Source organism: Cygnus olor, chromosome 20, assembly GCF_009769625.2.
Source record: "Cygnus olor isolate bCygOlo1 chromosome 20, bCygOlo1.pri.v2, whole genome shotgun sequence".
Taxonomy (NCBI): domain Eukaryota; kingdom Metazoa; phylum Chordata; class Aves; order Anseriformes; family Anatidae; genus Cygnus; species Cygnus olor.
Window position 1 is genome coordinate 6,372,040 of NC_049188.1, and position 21,056 is coordinate 6,393,095.

At 50.2% G+C, this 21,056-nt stretch overlaps 1 protein-coding gene across 2 annotated transcripts; it reads right to left on the reverse strand.

Moving 5' to 3' along the window:
- Window positions 1-61: 61 nt before the first annotated feature.
- Window positions 62-20,126, reverse strand: PRPF8 (pre-mRNA processing factor 8). Of its 2 annotated transcripts, XM_040532421.1 has the most exons (43): window positions 19,998-20,126; window positions 19,795-19,904; window positions 19,549-19,717; window positions 18,730-18,894; window positions 18,411-18,629; window positions 17,601-17,813; window positions 17,199-17,324; window positions 17,015-17,120; window positions 15,866-16,056; window positions 15,553-15,672; window positions 15,293-15,482; window positions 14,858-14,977; window positions 14,395-14,529; window positions 14,154-14,283; window positions 13,569-13,765; window positions 13,250-13,456; window positions 12,999-13,162; window positions 12,506-12,632; window positions 12,192-12,384; window positions 11,677-11,864; window positions 11,225-11,463; window positions 10,537-10,683; window positions 10,068-10,278; window positions 9,619-9,735; window positions 9,285-9,532; window positions 8,912-9,091; window positions 8,297-8,432; window positions 7,885-8,054; window positions 7,451-7,580; window positions 7,125-7,271; window positions 6,740-6,900; window positions 5,922-6,113; window positions 5,089-5,326; window positions 4,712-4,840; window positions 4,007-4,120; window positions 3,690-3,863; window positions 3,252-3,445; window positions 2,661-2,900; window positions 2,440-2,581; window positions 1,946-2,086; window positions 1,477-1,616; window positions 1,071-1,273; window positions 62-378 (listed from the first exon to the last, which is right to left on the reverse strand). In XM_040532421.1, exons 2-43 carry the CDS (start codon window positions 19,892-19,894, stop codon window positions 224-226), a joined length of 7,008 nt encoding a protein of 2,335 aa, XP_040388355.1. In that variant the 5' UTR covers window positions 19,895-19,904; window positions 19,998-20,126; the 3' UTR covers window positions 62-223. The 2 variants fall into 2 exon arrangements, with proteins under 2 accessions (XP_040388355.1, XP_040388356.1); XM_040532422.1 differs by having other exon boundaries at window positions 19,795-19,999.
- Window positions 20,127-21,056: the final 930 nt, after the last annotated feature.

Genomic DNA, 21,056 nt, shown 5'->3' on the forward strand with positions numbered 1-21,056 from the left:
CGCTCGCTCCGCCCCGTCCCGCCCCGTCCGGGGCCGCCCTAGCGAGGCGTTCACCTTGGTTAAAAAAAAAAAAAAGGATTTATTAAAGCCACTCTACAGACGGTACAACCACCGAGACATCACGTGCGGGGTAAATGGGGGACGAGGGAGGTGTGAGCACGGGAAAAGCAGGGAGAGGCTGTTGAATATCAACAGTACTAAGAGTGCCGGGGGGGGAGCAGGGCTAGGCGTAGAGGTCCTCCCGGTCGGCGGAGTAAACCTCCCCCTCCTGCAGCAGGGCGAAGTTGAGGAAGTGAGAGGGGCGATGGACTTCGTGGTAAAACTCCTTGGGGTTGGCGAGCTGCAGCTCGTACTTCATGTTGGGGTCGTGGCGAACACCTGGAAGAGAGAGTCGCAGCTGAGCCAGCGCCTCCGCCTTCAGCTCCCTCCCGTACCCCTCTGAAAGCCCTTCCTGCCATCCCTCATCAATCAGGAGCTTAACGAAGCCCTCTGCCCTCCCAAGAGGATTCTTAAGCAGAGAATGGAAGAAGTTTTAAATCCACAAGTCTCCACACTTTGTGTTCCATGGCTCCCTCCCCCAGAGACTTAAAATGCCCCCACAGTACTTTCCTGTAGACTAAGTCAAGCATGTTGTCTGCCAGTCTCCTCATTTCCTGACCCCTTCTGCAGCTATGGTTCACCAAGCTCATGTCCTCCTACCAGGGCCCCCTGCTACCCCCCCCTACTGGGCACAGCTTCCCTCTCCCATCATCATCTCTTCTGCCTGACAGATATTAATTATTCAGTGGCAATACACCAGACACTACAGTCCGGAAACACAAAATGGTCTCACGTCTGATTTCTCCCCTGCATCAGAGTTTGCTCTCTTGCTGCCTCAAATCATTAAGAACTGACATCCCTGTACTGGTACCAAGGAAAGGTCAGACCACAATGCTAGTATCCCTGCCAGCTGCTCAGAGGAAGGTCAAGCTTCACAACATGTGAGGAATGCTTCCCTGAAGGAGCCATTTCCTTCTCCCTCCCCAAGCTGTTCGCGTTGCCTCCCTTCCTGTCCCCTTCCCGGGGCTCACCCATGAAGTTGTAGTTCCAGGACCCTTGCGCTGGAACCATGAAGAAGCCGAGGAAGCGATCTGAGAGCAGCATCTGCACCCTCTCGTAGTGGGATGGCAGGTAGCCCTTGGGGTTGTTCCCTTTGTCTGTGTTCTGCCTGCCCCACTCGTAGCCGCTCGGGGTCAGTTTGTAGGCTGTCAGGGTGCAGGAGCCTGGCGTAAAACTGAAAGGAGAGCAGAGAGATGATGCAAGCCAGATTAATTTGGGACACAGGGAAACGGGAAATGAGCAAATGCCCCCTTTCTGACGAATTTTTAGTTTGAGACTTCAGCATGTTCCCAAGAGCTGCGCCCACAGGTCCCCTCAGCAGCCTGGCTTCTCTCTGCCCTGGCAGAGGGGACACACAGAAGCCCTGCTGCCTCCCACCTGCAGGTGATGATGATGGTCTTCTCCCCGTCCCAGGAGGGGTTGTCAGCCATGACCTTGGCATGGGTGGTGACATCCTGTGGTGACAGCTGCGGGGACTCATTTGGCTGGGTGTGAATCCACCCAAGAGGTTCCATTTCCTGATAAAAAGAAAGTGAAAATCAGTTACTTTACAAAAAGAAACTGAAAGCCAGGAGAGAAGCAAAAGCTGTTTAAAAATAAGACAGCTTCAAGCACGGTACAAGGTACACGGGGACTAAAGGCTTCTCCCTTCCACCTGATCCCGGATCAGGCGGACTTCAGGCTGAGCCACTGAAGCCTCATGTCCACAACAGAGCAAGGGCACCCTGCAGAGGTAACTGAGGCGAGTACATCAGAGCTGAGTGTGGAAGCAAGACTCTCCCATCACCTTAGGTCTCTGTTATGGAGACTGTGGTCTTCCACAATCCCCAGGAGCAGCTCAGCTCACCTTGAGATACTCGTGCTGTGGCAGCTGCCCCGGGAGATGCACGGTCTGGTGTGTTCCCCACTGGGGCACCATCACGATGCACCGAATCTCCTTCACTTGGGGGTTGTCAGGAGGGCTCACTCCATACAGGTAACCAGCAATCTAGGAACACAAAAACCCGCTTTATGAGCCCAGAAGAGACCTCCCTGTAACCATGTAAGAGTCAGTGGGCCTGTCCTTAGGTCCTGTGGCACGTATCTCTTGTTCAGCAGGTCCTCACTAGAAGAGAAGATCATAGTTTTGTTCTGTGCTGAGTTTCTCCCCAAGTGTGGCCACAGGGAGCCTTCAGGACCTGGCTAGAACTTAAATGTGCTCAGCCAATATCACCGGTGTCTACCTTCAGCCTAGAGACAGCAACAGGCTCCCAAGCCCTTCACCCTTGGAGCTGACTGCCCAGGACCGGTGTGTGACCCAGCAGCATGGAGTAGCACTGCAACAGACTCCAGCAAGCTCACCTGGGCCCGCAGATCTGAGATGCAGATGAATTTCTTCAACACGTTCTTGGGAAGAATGTACGTGTAGCCTGTTTCCTTTATATCGTCTGATGAAACGTAAATGTGGTTCGTTCTCAGGTGGAGGTTGGCAGCTGAAATTGCTCTGTGAAGAGGAGACAATTATTACAGGGTGCACAGGTCCTTCCTGAGCACTCTGACCTTTTCCACTGCTGTCTTCCTACCTGACTCGCCACTCAGTCTTGGAGGAGAAAGTCTGGGTTTCGTAGTTGCTGGTTGTGGAGGTGATGATTTCGTCCCCATGTTTGTTAACGGTGCGGGTCTGCGTGGCTGTCAGTTGCGACTGCTCCTTGGTTTGCTTCTCAATTTCTGCAATCTGTTGTCTCTGCTGAGAGGGGGCAGAGATCTCCATGCCCAGGATAATGTCTCGGATCTCCGATTGTGTCAGGGATGCAACATTCACACTGGAAAATAAAATTCACTCAAGTCAGGCACTTCAAAATACATGCTGGACCCTTCTCACCAAGGCACAAGCTTGGAACACACAGTCAGGGCGCTACAAAAAATGAAATCACAACATTTTAGACAAGAGGAAGGACCAAATCACACGATGCACAGATCAGAAATCACAGATCAAGTATTTTTATCTGCCTTTCCAGAAAGAGATTAGTATAACCAATTTCCCCACAAATCTGACAGTTCATTGCCAAAAGCCTTTGAAAGTCTTCTATCTGCACAAGGAGTGCTCAGGCCACACAGTATTTAGAGCAGGAAGGAAAGGCTGACAGGATTACTGCAGCAGGACAGTGGCTTACTTGTTCTTCTTGCCATAGTCAGCAAGGATCAGATCTTTCAGCTGCACCTCCACCTTGATCCATTCCTCGTCTGTCAGGGTTGGCCAGATGTGGTGAGGCTCTGTTATGGTTGTCTTGTCTGGTTTCAGAATCACTTTGGCTCGATCATTATTCACATGTAGTGCACGAAGAATCAGAATCAGGCGGGAGAATGCCTTAGAAAAGAAAAAAGATGCAGCCAGTCAGAAAATGCACTGTTTTTTTTTCCCTTTCACACCACTCCTCTCTTCGGGCACACCGACAATACATGAGAAGCGCCAGTGGAATCAATCTGAAGAAAAATCCACACAGATCAAGAGCAAGTGCTCTTGAGAAAAGTACAGGGAAGGACTTCTGAAACCTTGGCTTTTGGTTTGTGTATCAGTGGCAAAGCAAAGTACAGACTATGCTTGTCCTCACCGTGTAGGAAGAGATGGTTTTCAGCCAGTCATCATAGAGATTGAAGAGAACCATCTGGGGTTCAGTAGCCTTCAGGATGAGATCACCAAACTTCTCCACTTTCAGACAGGCCTGGAAAGGCAGCTGCAACTCTGAGCCTTTGATCACAATATTGGGGAAATCCAGCAAGTGCACCTGGAGGTTATTGAGAAGAGGAATTAACTCACAGCCGTTGGAGAACATTGGTCCAGATTAAGACTTTCATGGGAACACAGAACTGTACTGCAACCTCCCAAAGATTTTACAATGTCCCTAAACAACAGCGTGCACATTGTTACCTCAAGTGGGTCCAACATGCCCTTCCGAGTCACTATGATCTGTTTAGGCTGCTCCTCCACGGGAAGCGATCGAATCAAGGCAGCCACTTCTTCAGCAGTCTTCCACTTGGCCAGCTATAAAAAGACAGCAGGGTTAGAAGAATATCTCCCTGCTAACAGCAAAGTCTCCATACTTCTGAGAATGAGAGAGGCTCAAACCAAATCCTAAAAATACATCAGAAATGTATGGCTTGTTTCAGATCAGTGACAAGGCCGAGCATTTCCCTCTCACTGATCACAGAGGGCAGTTCCCATTCCTGAAGCTCAGTCACTCCTGACTGGCTGAGAAAAAACAGCTGATTACACCACCTCCCTGGCTTCATCACCTCAGTGTCTTTTTGCTGCACTGGATGTTTGTCCAAGAGCAATGTCATTTGCTGTAACAGTCAGCACAGCGCTGTTTCTCAAGTCCCGCTGGTCGACATAGGCTCTTTACACCCCAGAGCCTCAAAAACCTTGCAACGTCAACGCCTGCATTCTTACTTCTTTATCCCATGCAAACGCTTGCCAGAGCACAGGTTACACACTGGCAATTGGAGCTCCAAACCTGTTGAGTGGCAGGAAGCTAAACACCCTCATGATGCTTTCTACTCAACTGTATATTCCAAGAAACCAGAGCCCAGCCCTGCCTCACTGCCCAAAGCACAAAAAGCAGACAGGCCCCACCTGTCCGAGACGTTTCTGTCCTGCCCACACAGATGTATGGATGATCTTCAGGAAGAGCTGTCCGGTCCTGGGATTGAAGATGAAAATGGCTCCGTTGATGGGTTTTGTGGTCAAATTCCCTTCAAAAGTCTGAGGAAACAAGCGAAAGTAGAGTGAGATGAATGCAGCCTATCCACACACTTACACAACTGACTCACTACACACTTTGAGCAAGAACTGTACTGGAAACTCAAGAGCTGCTCTGTGCACACTGCAAAAAAAAAAATGGGTCCATGCTGATTCCTAGTTTTCCATCATGCATGCCTCCACAATCATCCCCAGCAAAGGACATTTACAGTCCTTGTTCCTTCCCCCTGCAGGTGCACCCCTGGCCTCACCTTGTGAATGGTCACTCTGTACACGTTGGTGTCGTCCACAAACCAGATGATCTGGTTGGAGAAGAGCTCTCCATAGTTCTGAGAGGAAAGGTATGGTTCTGTGGGCTCAGATGAGTACAGCTGCAACCCCTTGCGGATTCGCTCTCTCAACACATACAGCGCAGGATTTGCCTTCATAATTTTGGCCATAGCCTGCTGGATCAGAGGTTTGCTGCCAGGGAACCAGTTGCCGTAAGCACTGAAGAGGAAAACAGACAAACAGTTGTTGCCATCAGCTCTACGATGAAGCAACAACAGCTATGCACAAGTCTTGTCATGCAGCAACCAGGCACCTTTCTGCACGCTGATTACTAACTTCTCTTGCGATGTCCTTGGAGCTGTTCACCTATAGCTTTTCCCTACACTTCCTCTCAGTGGGAAGCCAGAGCACGCACACGTTGCAGTCCCAGAAAAGCTGCATCTTCTCTAATTGGCCCACTGGAGAAGTCTGCTTTAGGTGACATACAGCCCTAGTTCCCCCCCAGGGAAGAACTGTTGCCCCCTTTAGCAGACAGCTTTTAAACAAGGCCTGTCCCTGAACTCCAGGAGGAGTCTGGCAGAGATCCCCTAAGAAAACAACCCCTTAGTGAACTGGGAGGACTGAACCATTGTTACAGCAGACATCAGGCAACCTGACAGAGCTGCCTAGATGCCTCATCCCATCCAGTGCGTAACTCCAGCTTCTGCCTCCTTCCCTCACACTCTTGCCTGGACTGCAGCCCAGTTCAGAGATGCGCTAAGACCCATCCAGGAACTACCAATTACAGTTAAAATGCAGACGGTGCAGATCTTACCTGTGCAAGTTATAGGCCAGATCGATGGCAATGAGCACACCGGTGGGAGATGGATAGATACTCATGTTGTCTGTAGTGTAGTCCAGGAACTTGGCTCTTGCGTAGCGCTCAATATCATGGGAATCGTAATCTCCCCAGCGCAGCTGGATATCAATCCAGTACTTCTGAGTGGTGGTGCTGTCCATCACATCTCTAAGGAGAAAGCAAGCCAGAATAATTTATCTGGCACAAAACTCTCAGGCAGTTGCTGCATATCTCTTTGGCAGAGAGTAACTGCTACCAAATCTGATCACTGAAGCCAGCTGCTATCTGCATACGTTCCTGAAAACAACGTTTCCACTGCTCTCTTCACACAGCATCTGAATGCAGAAGCTGTTAATAATGCTACACGGCTACTCATCTACTGCACAACGAGCATCATCTATCCCAGGGAATGTCTGCTGAGGATTCAATTAAGTAAACAAAGCACAGATGCAGATAAGTGTCATTTTACTCCACACTGTGGTCCCAGGATGGCACTGTTCCCCGGAGTTTCCTGAAGAACTATTCAGAGCTCCTGAGCTTGGGCTCATGGTAAAGGGCACACGGAAGAGGGAAGAACAGCAGAGATGCTCTTCATGTTTTCCAGAAGGCGGTGCTAGAGGTGCACCAACCATCCACACAAACTAGCCCTGCACTTTGCCAGGTGTGATTGTGTCCTCCTGGGTCCCCGAAGAAAACCAAAGGTGCCCAAGAGAGAGGGCCTTTAGCTCAGGACGACAGCCTCAGTAGCTCTTCTCTGCAGCTAGACCAAGGTCGAGATAAAGGGAAGCACTTACTTGGAATCTGCAAGCAATGACGGGCGTGACACATTCCACTTATAGGAAGCAAAGAGAAGGATATCTGCACATGAGGAATTCATCTTGTATGACTTCCTGGGATGGATTGTCTCTTTCTGCACTGTCTCAATCTCCAGAGCATCCAGCTCTTGATCAAACACCTGGGGAAAAGGCAGTCAAAGGTGAGTTGTGTTCAAGCAGTCTAGCTAAAAGAGTCTATCCTCAATATAGACCTAGGCAGATGCCCAGGAAAATCTAGTTTCCTCCACTTCCCTATCAAATTGCAGGAGGAGTAGCCTTCCTACTGTTGTGAGCAGGAGGCTGTTGGTACACAAGGAGCATGTCTGCACCACACAGAAACAAACCTAGTTAACATTCTGCTCACCTGACACAAATCCATTACAATGCTCTCATGGATCTTTTGCCACAAGTGAGCTCGGAAAATCTGAATGAGAGAAATCTTCAGCGTGGGGATCTTGCCATGCATGAAGATACCTGTCAAATCCAGCTGCACCTGAAACCCAACATACACCTGCAAAGGAAAAACAGCTGTGAGAACAGGCAACTGCACAACTGGTCAAGTTTAGAAAACAGAATTGCTCCCGTTGAGGAGGCTTACATCTACAGTTCATCTGCAAGAGGAGTTCTGAAGGATTAGTTGACTGCTCTCAACTCAGCAGAAGTTCCTACAGGCAAGCTCCAGATACTTACATTGGCTCTGTTAATGGTAGGAGACCACCACAGAGTGAATCTTCTGTTTGGAATTTGATTCAAACCGGATCTCTGGGCATTTGTCAGCTTCTTCCACTTCATGGACTCCTCAAAGCCACTGGCCTTCTCCCTAGAAATGACAATCAATCGCGTCATCACAGGTGACTGCCACGCACCACATACAATAAAGGCAAGAAACAAGCACACCAGGAGTGAGAAAGACTGCTTCAGGGAAATAAATTTCTGCGGATTCACATGTGAAAATTCAGTTACAGCACAATTCTGGGTACCCTCACAACTGAGCTATACAATGCACTTCTGGAAAACAGAACATGCTCACACAGCACAATCAGTACAGCTTGAGCCAAGAACTCCTCCTGGTGCACCACTAAGCTCCAGTTTGCTCGACAAGGCCAGATCAAGGCTTCCCTTACCAGAACAGACCCTCCCACGTGGGGAAGTAAGTGCCCTTGAAGAGAGTGTGCTCCAGGATGCCCTCCACTCCACCAAGTGCCTGGATCATATCCGTGCGGTAGTTGTTCAGGTTCCAGAGCTTCCCGTCGTGGCGCTGATGTGTCCACCAGAACGGGTTCTGTTTCAGGACCTGCGAACAACAGCCTGCAAGTGAGCAGCTTTGTATTGAGATCACTTAACTGTGCTGTGTTAATTTTAGGAACCAAGATGATGATGCCAGCTAACAAGTAAAAAACCTCACATACTCTGTCCTGGAAGACACAGCTCATCTACAAGATGAGTTCAGTCAGTACTCGTGGGCAATGCAGACTGGGCAGAATCTAAGATGAAGTCTGAATGTCACACTCAGCCAGGGAAATTCCCTGTCAATACCTGATACTGTTTGAAGTCAGTCCTGACTCTCCATCCTTTATCATACGCTAGGGTGTGCCGGTCCTTCTGGAAAAGTGTGTTTATACGAGGAATCCCCCTGTCCCATGAGTCCTCCAGATCCTCCAGCGTCAGACGCCTGAAGAAAAAAAAGCCCCCACGCTTTGTTACCTCTCCATTTTATGACAACGCATTAATGAATATTTCAGTTGATGAGATCACAGAAATGATACAGACCTCAGGGCTCTGGCAGGAGGTTCTAAAATGCCAAGCACTCAGAGGCTCAAAGCGTCCACAGCTTTCACTATGAACAGGCTGATGTCAAACAGCCGAAAGGAAAAGCTTGCCCTTGTAAGTGAGCAGAACTAGCTGTGCAAATGGGTCTGATGTCAGCTTTTCCTGGCACCATCTGGCGTATCATTTATCTTAAACTGTGCCATGGGTGTACTATCTGTTTGCAGAGCCCATGCCTCCTCCAGAGGTAAGACTGCAGCTCTGCAGGCAGCCTGTAACATATATCACAGACCCAGCAAGGTCTGCAGAACCCTGAAACAGTACCAGACCTCACACCACTGCTGCTCCTGCCCAGCTGAGACGTGATTGCACATGGAAACGTACCTGTTCTGGGCTATAGCCTCCTGTCGCTTGAGGGCATATTCTGCCCATACTCTCTGAGAGTCGATGAATTCACTCTCCCATGGCTGGATGTAACGGTACAAATTTGGGATGAGCTGGTCCTCCTCGTGACTCATTCCTGAGCGGAAGTGAGTAATGCCGACGTCTGTCTGCTTGGACCACCTGGAGCAAAGAGGCAGAAGAGTGAGGTGGGAGCAATGGGACATCGCAAGTCACGTTGCCATGACCTACTGTAAAGACAACCTCTCTCTTTAACAAGTCACACTTTAGCATTCTCAGATATTTTTATGGCAAAGAATTATTTAACAGAACACGCAAACCATGTGGGCGTTTAGGATAGGGCAGTACAACTCACCTCAGGTCAGACTGTGGGATGAGAACGTGGCCCATGGAGAGCATGCCCAGCCCTCCCAGCTCTTTAGGGGTGTAAAACACCACTGGTGGAAAACGGCTAGGCATCTTGGAATTCAGCCCAATTTTGATTCGAGTCTGGATTTTGTTCTCACACTTCACCAGCAAATCAAGCAGCTCCTGAGTATTTACAACAGCTTCCCGGAAATATGTCATCAGGCCGATCAGAGCCGTGTTCCACTTGTTGACAATCTAGGAAGGAAAACAAGGGATCGGTTCTCAGCCTGTTCCCCAAGCATCTGCAGAAAGCTCTCTTACACATCTTTCTCCCACCTTACCTTAGTGAAGGTTGTAGAGCCAGAGGCCATGAGGATCTGCCTCACTCTGTTGTGAAACCTCTGCATGGACTCATCGTCCACACGCAGGAAGCACTGGGCTGTGCGCTCCTTGGTGACCTGCAAGAGCACAGGGCTGTCAGTTCCTTCCCAGGAGCCCTCCGTCCAGCACAGACAAGGTAAGCAGTAAGATGAGCTCTTGCCACCAGGGGTTTATGGAACATGGAAGGCAACTGGCTGAACAGAACCTCTACAGTTTTGGATCCCCCCTCATTCCCGACCAAGAATTCCCCATCCCTCACTGAGTTCATTTTAGCTCTACCTGCCAATGGTCCCAGGAACACAGCTGGCAAATGCGTGCTGCTAGGCATCCCCCCCCAGCAGGTGTAAGCCCTGCTCTGATGCCAGGAGTCCCAGCAGGGCCTCCTCTCCCAGCCTAACTCTCACTCTACCTCGTTCTGCAGGTTCCAAACACCGTCCTTGTGGGTGAACTCCTCGTAGCTGGTGCGACATTTGGGCAAAATACGGCACTCAAAACCACACATGTTAAACAACAAATTGGGGTTATCCTTGCTGTAAACGGAGACGAAGCTGTTCTCCCATTGTACTGTGGTGACTGATCGAGGCAGGCGGTTCTTGATATCCCAGAATACAGCACGACCCCTGAAAAACAAGGCAGGCACAGTGAGGCCAGGCTGTCTGTTACCACGGTGAAATACAAACTGGGCAAGTTTTCAGGGCTTTCTTAGCACCACAGTCTCTAACATCCATCATCCACTGTCAGAATTACGGCACAAACCTCCTCATTTCATCTTACTTTTTTTCTCCTGAGCACCTGCCTGCCAGGCTTCAACACTTATTTATCACAACTAATTTTCCCCCCACCCCGCTCCTTGTTTTTTTCCAGGTTGCGGCACTTACAGGTTGACGTCATGTTTCATGAGGCGCATCCGAGCATCCCGGGGCCAGCACTTCTTGTTGTTGTAGCCTACGATGTTCTCGTTGTTGGGATCTGGATGCTCCGTCAGGTAGCGCTGAATCAAGTCTCTTGCCTCATCTGCTGTAAACCTGGAAACGCACAGAAGAGGAACTGGAGTTATACGACCATCATGTCACACCACCAGCCTGCCCACAAAGATAAGGACCTGCTTATGGATAAGCTGATTGCTGTAGCATGTCTGAAGCTAACTATCAAATTCCTGCGTCTTCCCACCGAAAGGGACTTCAGTTTCGTTAGCACAGACCAACCCTTGACTGGGTTATCTTTCCATGAACAGACATAAAACGTTACATCCACTTGCTAGGAAGCCCCAAGAGGCTTATTTAGCAATGGAAAATGAATTTGACTTTTGATGCTGCTTTTCTGCTGGTTCAGTGAAGCTGTAGAAAAGCTCTCCTCTTAATATGGTGAACTGGGAAAGCAAGAGGAGGCATTTGGACACCCAGTTTTTCTGGAAAATCTGTTAATTCAAGTATTCCCGGTATTTCTTAGCAGAGGGGAAAAAAAGCCTGGAGTAGAAGCATACTAATTCCTGCTTTCACAACACCCACTGCAAGACGCCAGAGCAAAAGTTAAGCAGAGGAAGGCAGGGCCCCAGCGAGCTCTCACCTGAAGAAGATGTGAATGCGGTCGATGTATCTACAGAAAAGGCGGATGGGATGGGCCACCTCAGTTGCAATGTCTTGGAAGCTGAGGAAGTCATTTGGCATCTGGGGAGGCCCAGCCATTTCGCTGGCACGGTGCAGACCCAGCACCAGCAGGTCCATCACAAGCCCGTAATACTGGACAATGAAGGAAGCAAACTGCAGCCCACGAATAATCCCATAGGAGTTGGTGTGATTCATGTCCTGAGTAAAAGAAGGAAAAGTGTGAGAACCTGACTGGCACAATACACCAAAAACCTTCATGTGAGCAGCTGCTTTTCAGCAGGACCCAGTAGGGTTTCCTTACTCCCTCATCACTTCTTTCTCTGGCAAGCCTTGTGCCCCCCTTCCTACCCACAGGTCTCAAATCTCTGAATTTTACAGTCCACACCCCCCTTTTCTGACAGTAATCATCACCTTGTAGTTGATCACCACGTTGTTTTTGGCTGTCATGTAGTCAGCGATGTTGTGATCAACAATGAGACGCAACAGCCTGTTGAGCAACGTCAGGTCAATCTTTTCATACATCTTCTCAAATCGAGATTCCAGCATCACGTTGCATTCACCTTCACTTGTTTCCCAAACATCCTGCAGGTTATTAATGCCTGAGGAGACAAACAAGCATGTCATGTTAGCTGACAAGGCAATTCTCGGAGTGCAGAAGCACCATTCTGGGCATGGAAAGTCAGCATGTTTCCTGTAACACCTGATTTGCAGCCTCTGTTCCCTGCAGTCTATCCAGAAATTGAAACAGAAATACACAATCAACCACAAATGCTATGGTTAACCTACAAAATACAGCTTTTGAGCGTAATAACTAACTGTACTACTGTCTAAAAGTTGCAAATATGAAAACTCAGCAAGGGCATTCTTAAGCAGCAAGCTGACATTAACAAAACTCATTTTATCCTGGAATACAAGCCCTCACTAACCTTGGCACCACTTGTACACTAACAGTGGAGGAGGTTCAGTGTCAGCAGGTTTGATCCAAGGAGGGAAGAGTCTTCGCTTATCAGCCTCGTACCACAAGTACTGATCCAGATAAGCATCTGTGATTTTCTCCAAGGGCTCAACGTCATAAACAGGAACCAAGTGGCTGTAGAGATCCATGAACTCAATACCCACCTAAAAAAGAGAAGGCAAAGCTGAAGCCTGTATTTACAAACACCTGTGAAGTCTCTAGATGGTCTTGGTAGCACACAGCATTAAGTTTTTAGTATTCTCTGGCTTTGGCCAGGACACTCACCTCCTTGAAGGCTCTCTGAGTTAACAGGTGTCGTTTGATTCTGGACAGAGCTTCATGAGGATTATCATACGCCTGTTCAATCAAGCCCAACTCCTCCCTCTGCGACTGATTCAGGCGAGATTTCACACTGAAAGTGAGAAAGGACAGCTCACACACCCAAGCATGAACAAACTGATGGCTGCTGCATTAAATCAATGAAAGACAGTGTCAACCAAGTTGGTTATGACAAGATCTTTAATTCTTCGCAATCCACATTCCCCAGCCACCCAACAGCCCCCAGAAACATGGAATTGTTTTTCCCCAAGTGGCAGAGTCATGAAGAACCCCCAGGCAGCCTTGGCAGTACCACAACCTCCAGCCTTTACCTGGCCATCAGGGTAAGTTTTACAGTGTACTCAACTCCAGGAATAATGGACAACAAAATACTTTCAGAAGCCCTTCCCAGCGCAGATGTCTGACCCTTGGCAGAAGGTAATCACTTCCCGACGCTTACCTGTAAGCTTCCTTCAGCCTCTCCAGAGCTAATATAAGCAACTTGGTGTCATGCTTGTAGGACAGAGGTGGGAATGGAATGGGTGAGAACCTCCTGCTTTCCAGCCAGTGCACTGTGGTTGTGTACACAGCAACAGCCTCTTCTGCTGTGATGTAAGGCCCATCCTGCACAACCACAACAACATTAGTCAGTGAAAGCCTGCCTATGGAAACAGCACAAATTTAAGCAACCTCAGGCAGGACAAAAAGTACCTTCAAGTAATTATGCTGTCGTTCCTGCTCAGCTTTCAAGTACAGTCTGGTCAGCCGGCCCAGATTCTTCTTACAGACAGTCTTGTCCACAGTGGCTCCCCGACGGATACGCTCTCTATTGTAGTGAGCTGTATTTGTCCACCAGTCAGCTTTTGCCTTCACGTACCTCAGGATCATGTTCTCAATAGGAGTGGGCAGCCCGGGAACCTGGGGAGGGACAGTAACATGAGGGAAGCAGGAGTGGGAACCTTCGTAAGAGCAGTTCACCCTAAGAGGTGTTATAATTGAACTGAAAAGAAAGGCCAAGCGAGGGACTTACCTTCCAGGGGATATTGGCCTTCCAGCACCGCCAAGCCTCGCTCAGATGCTGCAGGATGGTTCTGGCTTTGTTCTGTTTGATCCCTTCTGGCATCATGTCCAGAATGTCATGCATAACGGCTGCCCTCAGCTCCAGGTCAAAGTGAGACTCCACGCGCTGCTTTGTGACTGTCTTTGCTACACCCTTTGAGTGACGGCCTGCAAAAAGCAAAGTACCTCAGCAGTTCAGACGTTAGAAGAGGGCAGTGCCCCTCTTTTTTGTATTAAAGGAGTGTCCTGCAGAAAGGTGCAGGGTATCTGAAGAAGTTTAACTGCCACAACGTTACTGATGAGTTTGGAATAATTGATCAGGGGCTACGGACCCCAGAGTGCTATGGATCAGAGAATTCCACTTCCATTTAGAATCTACTGTGGGGGCACTGGTCTTTTAAGAGCTCTAAGCAGGGCAATAGCTGTTGGGACTGACACGGAACGTGGACACAGATCACAACTTGAAACAGAAACCTTGAGTTTAAGCTAGCAAGTAAACAGTATTAATCTTTAGCAGACAATCCTCCCATGTCCGAGATTTACAGGGTGTGCTGACCTTCAAACTGCCTGGCTAGCAGATTCCCCAGCCAGCGTTCCAGCAGCGGCGTGATGCCCCTCATGAAGAACAGCCACACTCTCCAGCCCGGAGCCCAGAAGCCACAGCCAGGACCTTTGCCCACAGGCCCCTGGAAGAAGAGAGGCATGGCAACAGCAGGTCATTTACGGACACTCCAGAATCCATCCCCTCTTGGTCAGTTTACTTGGGGTCACCACCTCGTTGGAAAAGTGGAACTTACTGTGTTAAACCTGTAGTAGATGAGATGTTTCAGGTCCTTGCACATGCGAATCTGCCTCATCAGTTTGTACTTGTATCTGTACATTCCTGTCAGCTGACCCACATGGGCAAAGATGTACTGCAAGCCGTCTGCCAACTGAAACACAAGGAGCACAGTCAGAGATAACAATCAGCACTACACACATCGCCTCAAGAAGCCAGGCTTATTTCCCAGCTATGAGTAGAGTGTATTAGGCTGTGCAAAGCTCCTACCAGTCACTCACGGAATCATCAACTCTTATAAACTAGGCTAACAGCAGAATTTCGCACAATACCGCATGCTTTCATTGCTCCCCTCTACTTCCTAACACTGCAATGGTCATCTTGTGCATCCTATATAAGCACATTCAGATTTTCCGTTCCTTCTCTCAACTTCCTCTCACCACCTTTAAAAGGAAAGAAGGAAAAGAAAGAATCAAGCCTACCTGAAACGCATCCACGTTTCCCAGTCTGTATTGGACGTGGCTGTCCACCACCAGTTTAGTCAGCCGCAGAACCTCTCGGCACAGATGGAAAGCGTTACCGAAACGGGATTTCTTCCTTTCCTGGAAGAGAAAAGACAAAGATTTCAGGACTTCATAGAATCACAGAATCTTAGAATATCCCGAGTTGGAAGAGACCTACAAGGATCACTGAATCCAGCTCCCGGCTCCACACGTGACCACCCAAAAAATCAGACTATGTCTGAGAACATTGTCCAAGTGCTTCTTGAACTCCAGCTAAGAGTCAAACAGCTCCAATTTGGTCAGTCCGTACAGCAACTGAACAACTGAGTCACTATGTTCACTATTACCACACCAGCTACTTAAAAATCTTCAGGTATACTTTACTCTTGAGTAGAATAGGACATAGGCTGATACCTTGGTGGTGAGGGTCTTCACTGGCTTCAGGTTGAAGTTGTAATCTAAGTGAAGGTAGTTCAGGTTCTTTCTGTGGATCAGCAGGTTCAGCATGTTGTAGCCCTGGCGACACACCTGCAGGCCTACTTCCACCCAGTCCAGCTTCGTTGACTGGAAAAACTTTGTAGCCTTGAAGGAGCGGAACAGGTACCTGGAGAGAGAAAGGACTATCGTCAGCTGCAGCCCCTACAGCAGCTCCTCCTGAACAGGCCCTCGCTTACCTCTTCTTCTGGGCCTTGGGGGGTCTGTGCTTGAGCGCATTCAGAACATAGTACTTCAGTAGCTTCTGGTAGGAGACTCGCACTTTCACGGGCTGGCCTGCTGGGCAATGCTCACGATACCTAGGGATAAAGCATATTTCAAATTTTCAGGTAACTCACATTCCTTATAAAACGATAAGTCTCCAGAAAGTCTCCTGAAATCTCCAGAAGCCAGCCACTCACCCACCACAGGATCTCCTTATTTTATTTGAATTTTAACATAATAATAATGTCACAAACATTAGAACATTCCTTCCCCCTGGGGAAAACTCACCAGTTTTTGACCAGTGGGATGTCAAGAGCTCTCCGAGTCCTCCCAGACCTCAAGTTGAAGGGCCGTGGGGCCCACAGCAGGGCAATGCCGTTGGCTGTGTTGTCTGTGTAGAGTGGAGTGTCCTTCAGGAAAGGTTCCACAAACTCTGGTAACTCAAACTCTTCGTCATCATCAGGCAATGGTTCCTGACTCTGAAATGCAGAGAACACACAACACGTTTCCTAGTTGCTTCAGTTCGTTTTTCCAAGTAAAAAACACTTTTGTTATCACAGAAGGCATGCGACAATGCTGAGCAACAGAGAAGTAAAAAACACTCTACAAGGTTCCAACGGGGCTGGGAACTAAGTCATAGAATCACAGAATCATCGAGTGGGTTGGAAGGGACCTTAGAGATTGAGTTCCAACCCCCTGCCGTGGGCAGGGACGCCACCCACTAGATCAGGTTGCTCAGGGCCTCATCTAACCTGGTCTTGAACACCTCCAGGGATGGGGCACCCACAGCCTCTCTGGGCGACCTGTTCCAGTGCCTCACCGCCCTCTGAGTGAAGAATTTCTTCCTAACCTCGAATCTAAATCTCCCCTCTCTTCGTTTGAAACCATCCCCCCCTGGCCTGTCAGTATCTGATTGAGTAAAAAGTTGCTCTCCATCTTTTTTTAAGCCCCCTTTAAGTACTGAAAAGCCGCAATCAGGTCACCCCGGAGCCTTCTCTTCTGCAGGCTGAACAGCCCCAGCTCTCTCAGCCTTCCTTCACAGGAGAGGTGCTCCAGCCCCCTGATCATCTTCGTGGCCCTGAAGTCTGGCTACTGGACCCTGAGCTAGGCGTTACAGAGGTAAATTGAGGGAGATGTCAGCTCCATGAATGCTCCAAGAGCAACCGAAAAGATAAATAGCCTATCAGACAATACTAAAACAACACTGTTATTTAGGCATTGAGCTTTGTCCTAGAGACCAAAGAAAACATCTTTGTGCAACTACAAAAAAGACAAACGGTAACTACATTTTTCTTTTTGGGAAAGAAAGGCTTGTGTTTTCTCCTGAAATATGTACGCATCTGTGCCATTATCAGAAACAAGGTTATAAAAAGATGCTACAGCCCAAACACCTCCACACACACAGTTTATCAGAGGCTCGCTTGGACAGCGACTCACCTTTACAGAATGTCTGTGTGAAATGGGGTTGATCAGGGGATCGAAGTAAAAAGCTGGGAGATCGGGATCTTCGGTTTTAATGAAAACAACGTTTGGAGTATGATACCTGCAACACAGAACAAATTATTAGAGCGTCCCGATGGCTTCCTTCTCCTCTCCCCGCTCTAGAGACAGCTGCACTTACCAAGTCAGGTGGACGTGGTGGGGCAGGTTATTGTACAGGTAAGGGAAAGCAATTTTATACTCCGTCCTGATGGGCTGCCTGATGATAATTTTGTTGATGTCATTAAATTCATTCCAGTCTTCATCCCTCAAATGAGAGGAAAAGAAATTGTCATAGCGGCATTCGAGAAGACAGAAACACAAACATTTCTGACCGAAGATGCAGTATCTGCGCCTTTCCTTTAGCCTTCTCTTCATGCTACCAACCATTCAGTGTCTAAAGCAACAAGCACATCACAGACAATGATAAACTGAGCAAACGCCCAGAATTAGCTCACCCAAGGCAAGGCACATGATAACAGATTAGCCCTCGTGACCCTTTCCCAGATAACTACTTATCTTTCCTCCAAAATCGAACACTTACTGCAGATTGATATCTCTGACGAGAGGCTCGAACTTGGGACCTCCAGGAATAGCCATGTTCAGTGCCTTGGAGGTGAAGAATGCTTTCAGGTCAAACAAATAGAAGTAGTTGTCATCCACCAGGTCGGTGAGCAGCTGATTGGCCAGCCGGTACAGCGTGGACATCATGGGCAGAGTGAACTGCCACCGCTGGTACGTGGAACCATTGACATACCTGCAGAGGAACAGAACGGGACGCTCATTGTACAGCCAGAAGACAACTGGTCCCTTACCAAAGGACCAGAAATAACCTGACACCTTTCCCTGACTGCCATTTGCAGAAATCATTAAGGACAGCCAACTCCTGCCCCCTCCTAGACAGAAAGAGATGCTGCAGGATTGCTGAGGACCTTTATGGATTACAACTGTCCAGCTCCTCGCCTCAAACTGAAGCACCAACATCTGAAGTCACATTCAGGAGCCTCTCGTGAGTGCACTCTTAGTAAACACCAACTAAAATCCCCACTAGACAATCCAGGTTTCCATCTCAGGCACAGTGAGACACATCAGAGCTTTAGCAATCACCCGTGCAGCAACCTGCCTGGACAGAGAGGCTCTGTTTGCCCTCCCTGGAAGCTGAAGACCAAAGAATGGCTTTACAGTGGTCAGATTCCCCCTCCTATCCTTGAGGGAAGGTTTTTTCTCCACGCCAACATCACACAGAGCCCAGTGTTGCACAAGCAAAGGTTACATACCAATAAATACAGGTAATTTATGTAGTGCATAATGTTTGTTTCCCATTCCCAACCCCTCACTGGGTTGTGCTACGTACTTCCTGTTGTCTTTCAGTGGCTGGTGGTCGTAGAACCAGTCTAGCACAGGGGCATCTTCCTCTGGATCCAGCTCAAGCTGAATTGCTTCCAGGGGCTCCACATCCAGGATGTTATCGGCATAATCCAGAGGTGGCTCTTCGTCATCAAACGGGGGGAACCTCATCCTCTTGAAGTGACGCCTATCCCTCTTCTCTCGCCTCATCATAATCCACATCGACCTGGCAGAAACCAGAGGCCGTTAGGCACTGCCTTTATTGTGGTATCAGCGTGGGACTTTGCTCACAAGATCCCACTGGTGTAAAGGAAGAAAGCACTTACCCCCACTGGGCGATGTACACCGGCTCTATGACCCAGGGAATCTCATTCACAAAAGAGATGGCTCCCGTGATATGGTACAAGACTGGAACGTCTCTGATTTGCTCCCACGGCATGGGCATGTTCTCCAAGAGCTTCAGAACAGCATGAGGCATGTACTTCAGAGCACTGCAATCAGAAATCAAGGAAAATCAGAGTTGGAAGAGATCTCAAGAAAACAGCCATTTGTCTGCTGGAAGCCCCGTGACTTGTACATCTACCAGCCCTGAAAACTGCGCTAACCTGCTCATAAAGGCCTCCGGTAACAATACTGCAAACTTCCCTTTCTATCCTTGCGCTTCACTGATCTCATCACCAGAAAGCTTTCTACTAGTTGGTTTCACAGAGATCATTACACGTTAAAAACATCCCATCGAAAATATTTTTCACAGGAGTTTTTATGGGTAACCCTACGTTAGCGCAACAGCTCGCAATCTGCACGGGACAGTCCTCTGAATCCAAACAACCAAGCACTCGTGGTGTGTGTTAACCATCCAAAACCATGCTGACTACTTCATGTCCCCCCCCCCCCCAAACCTCTTTTAGGATTCAGCGCAACGTTTTTTCTCAAAAACTCAAAGCAACAACTTCCTTTGCTGATCCTCTTCCGCGCTGCTATCCTAGCGCAACTGCCTGGCCTGCCTTCCTTGTGCTGCCACGCTGCTTTCTGTGCACAACCGACACTGAGGGAAGGAGAGAGGGCTCTCCCTTCAGCAACCAGTGGGCACCCTTAGCACGGCAGCAGCTCCCGGTGCATCACTCCGGAGCGGGGCTGTCCCGTACCCCAGGTAGACGCGTTTGTCGTGGCGGAACTTCCTGTTGGTCATGTCGCCGTGGTCGCGGATGATCTTGCGGACGTGCTCGGGGGGCATGTCCTCCTTCTGCGCGTCCACGAAGCCGAATTTCCTCTTCTCGGCGTAGCGCTTGGCCTGCAGCTGCTGCCACTTGCGGGCTGCGGGGACGGAGAAACCCAGCACGGCGTCAGGCCGGGCCGGGCCCGCTCGGCAGGCCGCGGCCGGCCGTACCCACCTTTCTCCTGCAGCTTCTCCTCAGACATGTAGTCGGGCAGCGGCGCCAGCGGGCTGGGCACCGGGGCGCAGGCCCCGCGGTACGGGAAGACGGCGGCCATGGCGACGGACCTGCGAGGGGACGCACCACGGGCTCACGGCGGGGTCCCGGCCCCCTCACGGGCCCTCTCCGGCCCCTCACGGCCCCCCCCGGTCCCCCCTCACCGCTGCCCCGCGCTCCCCCCCCGCAATGGCGGCGCTGCCCCACCGCCGCCGCGCCTCCGAGTCCCGGATGTGGGCGGGGCGCGCGGCCCGGAGGTCTGTCCAATCGGCGCTGGCAAAGCCTGACGGACAGCGGCCGCAGCCCGTCAGAGCGCGGGAAACGGTGGGGAGGCGGGGCCGAGCGCGGGACAGGGAAAGGAACGGTGCTGGGGGTACGCTTCCGGTGGGGTGGAGGGTCCCGCCCTCTGCTGGTTTTGATTGGTGGAGAGGGAGAGCGGTGACAGCCGGGAGCGGGCTCTGATTGGGCAATCACGGGCGCGATGCGGCCTGCAGGCCCTGGTCCTGGGCTTGGGGCCTCTCCCCGTGTCCCCTCAGGGGGGGGCTGCCTGCCCCGGCCCCGCCACCTTCCCTCACGACAGCCCCGCAGCCGGTGCCCGCGCACCCACATGAGCGGCAAAGCCACCGCTGTGAGACACCCCCAAAGCAGGGGGTGCGTGGCGGCAGGAACGGTGCCAACACAGGCATAAAATCCTAAAACCATTCGGGTTGGAGAAGCCCTCCAGGGTCACCTGGTCCAACCACCCCCCTGCCACCAATGTCACCGCTGAACCGTGTCCCCAAGCACCACGTCCAACCTTCCCTTAACCACCCCCAGGGATAAACCACGTCCCTAAGCACCGCACCCACCCATTCCTTGAACACCCCCAGGGACGGTGACGCCACCACCTCCCCCGGGCAACCCGTCCCAGTGCCTGACCGCTCTCTCTGAGAAGAAATGTCTCCTCATTTCCAACCTGAACCTCCCCTGGCGCAACTTGAGGCCGTTCCCTCTAGTCCTATCACTGGTTACCTGTGAGAAGAGGCCGACCCCCAGCTCCCCACACCTTCCTTTCAGGGAGTTGTAGATGGCAATAAGGTCTCCTCTGAGCCTCCTCTTCTCCAGACTAAACAACCCTGGTTTCCTCAGCTGCTCCTCACAGGACTTGTGCTCCAGGCCCTTCACCAGCTTTGTAGCCCTGCTCTGGACACAGGGCCCCAATGTGGGTAAAACCAAAGGGAAGG